This window comes from Artemia sp. Qi Xiang Cuo, chromosome 16 (assembly GCF_049724085.1).
Source record: "Artemia sp. Qi Xiang Cuo chromosome 16, ASM4972408v1, whole genome shotgun sequence".
In the NCBI taxonomy this organism is placed as follows: domain Eukaryota; kingdom Metazoa; phylum Arthropoda; class Branchiopoda; order Anostraca; family Artemiidae; genus Artemia; species Artemia sp. Qi Xiang Cuo.
Window position 1 is genome coordinate 34,687,605 of NC_142809.1, and position 4,014 is coordinate 34,691,618.

The 4,014-nt window shown below is 36.5% G+C and overlaps 1 protein-coding gene across 1 annotated transcript; it reads left to right on the top strand.

Moving 5' to 3' along the window:
• Nucleotides 1-2,347: 2,347 nt before the first annotated feature.
• On the top strand, nt 2,348-2,956 carry LOC148942834 (uncharacterized). The gene has a single exon (XM_089102371.1). The coding sequence runs from the start codon at nt 2,348-2,350 to the stop codon at nt 2,954-2,956; it is 609 nt and encodes a 202-aa protein (XP_088958497.1).
• Nucleotides 2,957-4,014: the final 1,058 nt, after the last annotated feature.

Below are 4,014 nucleotides of genomic sequence, written 5' to 3' on the forward strand. Positions count from 1 at the left end.
TGGCCTTAGCCACAAAGACAAGGAAGATAACGTGGCTTTACGTCTTCTAACTGTTTGGATTAGTAAGGAGACGCTTTTGCATAATATCATCACTAGAATCAAATTCAGAGCCTTGTAGTTAACCTTATTGAGTTCCGAGCTCTTTTGCTGCAGTTGAGATCGAATTATGTGTCCGGCATTATCAAGCTGAGATCTAACTCACTGCGCCACTACAGGACGAACATGACTTTAGTTACACAAACACAAGTTCTTCTAATCTGTGGTTAACATTGGTAGATGGCGATAAGATATATCTAGATGTAATATTTTGTTAAAAAATACTGACACGATTTGTTTCTAATGTTATCTTTGCGCTCGACTTATGTCTGACTTGTTTACGCTTATCGTCGTTTAGTTCTCGTTTAACATCAGAGCAAACTTTTTAAAATGTTCCATTATTTTTTATACGCATCATTATTTAAGACTGAATGAAAATTAAGTTCAGTGAAATATAATAAAATAGTATGTTATAAACTTAACAAGCAACATAAACCCAAGACCTTCTAATCTATTACAAACAGGTAGATGGGGAAAAAATATTTTTTGAAATGAGTATGGGTATTTTTTGAAACGATCTTACCAAAAAAATTCGAAAACGTATCAAAATATGTTTATATGCATTTTGTTACGTTTCGAAGTCCTGTTTTTTTGTTTTTTTTTGGGGGGGGGGGTCAAACCCGGTCCCTCTTTTCACTCCCCGGGATATGGTCTTGCTTCAGTATAATAAGCCTATTAGTTCACTATACTATCTTGAGAGGATTCTTCTTGAATAAATCTTGATCATCCCCAGTCTTTCGAAGCACCGACGTTTCGCTATTCGGTTTCTGATTCGTTTGTTACAGAACGTTAAAACGTTGGCTTTTAACGTTTGGAACGTTGTAACACAACGTTGCAACGTGGCCTTGGCCACGAAGACAACGTGGCTTTACTTCTTCTTACTGTTTGGATTAGTAAGGAGACGCTTTTGCATAATATCATCACTAGAATCAAATTCTGAGCCGCATAGTTAACCTTATTGAGTTCCGAGCTCTTTTGCTGCAGCTGAGATCGAATTATGTGTCCGGTATTATCGAGCTGAGATCTAACTTACTGCGCCACTAAAGGACGAACATGACTTTAGTTACACAAACACAAGTTCTTCTAATCTGTGGTTAACATTGGTAGATGACGATAAGGTATATCTAGATGTAATATTTTGTTAAAAAATATTGACACAACTTGTTTCTAATGTTATCTTTGCGCTCGACTTATGTTTGACTTGTTTACGCTTATCGTCGTTTAGTTCTCGTTTAACATCAGAGCAAACTTTTCAAAATGTTCCATTATTTTTTATGCGCATCATTATTTAAGACTGATTGAAAATTAAGTTTAGTGAAATATAATAAAATGCTATGTTATAAACGTAACAAGCAACATAAACCCAAGACCATCTAATCTATTACAAACAAGCAGATGGGGAAAAAGTATGATTTGAGCTGAAGGGCGTCTCCAAAGCGCCCAAATTTGAATCTACTATAGATCAAATTTACCTTTTTATTTACCAATTTAGACCACATAGATTAACCTGGAAACAAAAGTACAGTGTCGAAAGATCAAAACATGCAAAGCAATGTTGCCAATAAATAAAAATAAATATAACTGGCTTTTCAAATCTGGTGTTCTTTTTAGAACGCCCTTTAGTATCTAGGTGAATGATTTGCTTAATCTAGGTGAAAGTGTAAACATAATCTAGAGCCAATGGTGGCACATAGGGTGTCAAGTCAATACTTCAGTTGCTGGGTTCTCTTTTTTTTATAGAAACTGGTAGCAAGTCTGTCGCCCAACCTTGCGGTAGCTGGGATGAACCCCTTCCCCCCTATTGCCAAGCAGAATATCTGTCCGTTGTGCTACTACATAGTTCATCTAGAATATGTTGAAAAAAAAACAAAAAATATTTCGTTAGTTTATTTATTACCACAGTGTTATCATAATAAGAGTAACCTTTGTCCCAAAGTTACCGAAATGCACTGTTTATCTGAGTATGATGAAATCCTTTGGTTTTATATCAGGCCGCAAGTGCTCCCCGGTTGTTCAATGTTATTGCAGCTGCCGTTTTTGATTACTAACCCAATCAAAATGTCAACGAAAAACATACCCTTCCAGCAGTTGCAGTCGAGCGCTGATTTACGTTTTTCTAAATATTTGATTTTCTTTTTTTGACGCCAATGACCCTAAGAAGGATTCTATTTGCTTTTTTATTAATGTTAGGCAAATAGTTAAAATACCTATTACTAGGGGAGGCACTCCCCCTGGATTTGATTCTTAATAAATGCTGAAAAATGCTTTTGGAGACTCAGAACTTTGTAAAAGCTGCAATAAGGGCAAAACTAAAACTAGTGGGATAATTAGACACGTCATTGCCCTTGTAGAAAGAGAAGTGCTTTCTTGTGAACTGAAGAAAGCTCATATCTCTTTAATAGTTGACGAATCTACCGATAAATCTTGGCAGAAGGTCTTGGTCCTTACAGCAAAGTACAAAGACGTCAAATATACAGTGCGAGAAGACTTTCTGGGAGGTTTGCAAGTACGTGAGGCCAGTTCAGAAGGGCAAAAACGTCTAATACTTGGACATTTGGAAAACCTAGGAATTCCTTTGCAAAATTTGATGGCGATTGCGTTTTACAATGCAACTGTTAAAACTGGACATCAAAAAGATCTTGGTGTACTGTTAAAAGAATATGTGCCAGATTTGCTTGTGATAGGCTGCACTAGCCATTCCCTTGCTCTCTGCTCTGCATATGCAGCTAAGAAGCTCCAAGATGGAATTGACATTTTTATTCGTGACTTACTTGAATATGTGGCAAATATCCTAACAAGACAGGATGAACTAAAAATCTACCAAAATTTCTGTCATGTGAAAAACCATAAGCTTTTGTAGACGTCAAGTACGCCATGGCTCACCCTTGAAGCTTCCGTCGAACGGATCTTTGTGCAGTGGAACCCGCTCCTTTTAGTCTTTGCCAACCATGGAGAAGGTGACTCCGCTGGAAATAGAAGAGCCAAAGAAAAGGCTAATAAAATTCTTTCTTTTATCCGTGATTCATCTGTGAAAGTTATTTTGTATTTTCTTTCATTTGTCTTACAAAAGATCAATATACTAAACAAAGAGTTTCAAGCTGAGGGAACACGGATTCACAGGCTTTTGGAAACATCGTGACAGACGTATCTGTTGCTCCTCAAGTGCTATGTAAAAAAGAAAGAAGTAGGGTGGGTACAAGATCCATTTAAAGTTCGGTTGAGCCCAGCTCATTTTCTTACACTTGATTGTATAAAGTTTGGACCAAATACACTGCATCCAGATGAGCTGTCGGAATTTTTTTTTTGGAGTTGTGCTTACAAATGAGCAAATTGATTGACTACAATGACCTAGCGTTGAAAAATCTCAAATACTTAAGTCGAAATATAGCCTTATCTGGAGATGTGGTCACTCTTGTGCCTCTTCTTTAACGGTTTCCGAATTTGCTGGGTGACACTGAGGCACAACGTGATAAAATGCAAATGAAAATGCAATAAACGCGCAATTTTGTGTGCTGTTTTGAGGGCTGATAAAGCCGTTTTGTTTCTGCTTCCATTTTTTGGGTTGTGCTAGGGTCCGGTACTTGACTTGACTACAGTGAAGTCAGCTATAGTTCACGACTACTTACTTGGATCTCTTATCTTCCTTTCAAAACGCTTGGATAAAATAGCGACAAAACCTTAACTAAACATTGGATGCAGTCAACTTTATTTCAGTTAAAGATCTAAGCAATTAAAATAAACATCTGCAAATTTCAAGCAGAACATTGCCTTTTAAACTAAAAAAGAATGATACTCATTATCTGACTTATTATTTAGAGGCTGATTTCCTAACTTTATTTTAAATACAATTGAAAAATTTAAAGATAATATGTTTATCGATCGAAGAATAACTGGCTATTGTACGTAAATGGTGTAAGA

Excerpts from the sequence above, each read along its gene's own strand:
- LOC148942834 (XM_089102371.1), top strand. The coding sequence starts at position 2,348 with ATGCTGAAAAATGCTTTTGGAGACTCAGAACTTTGTAAAAGCTGCAAT.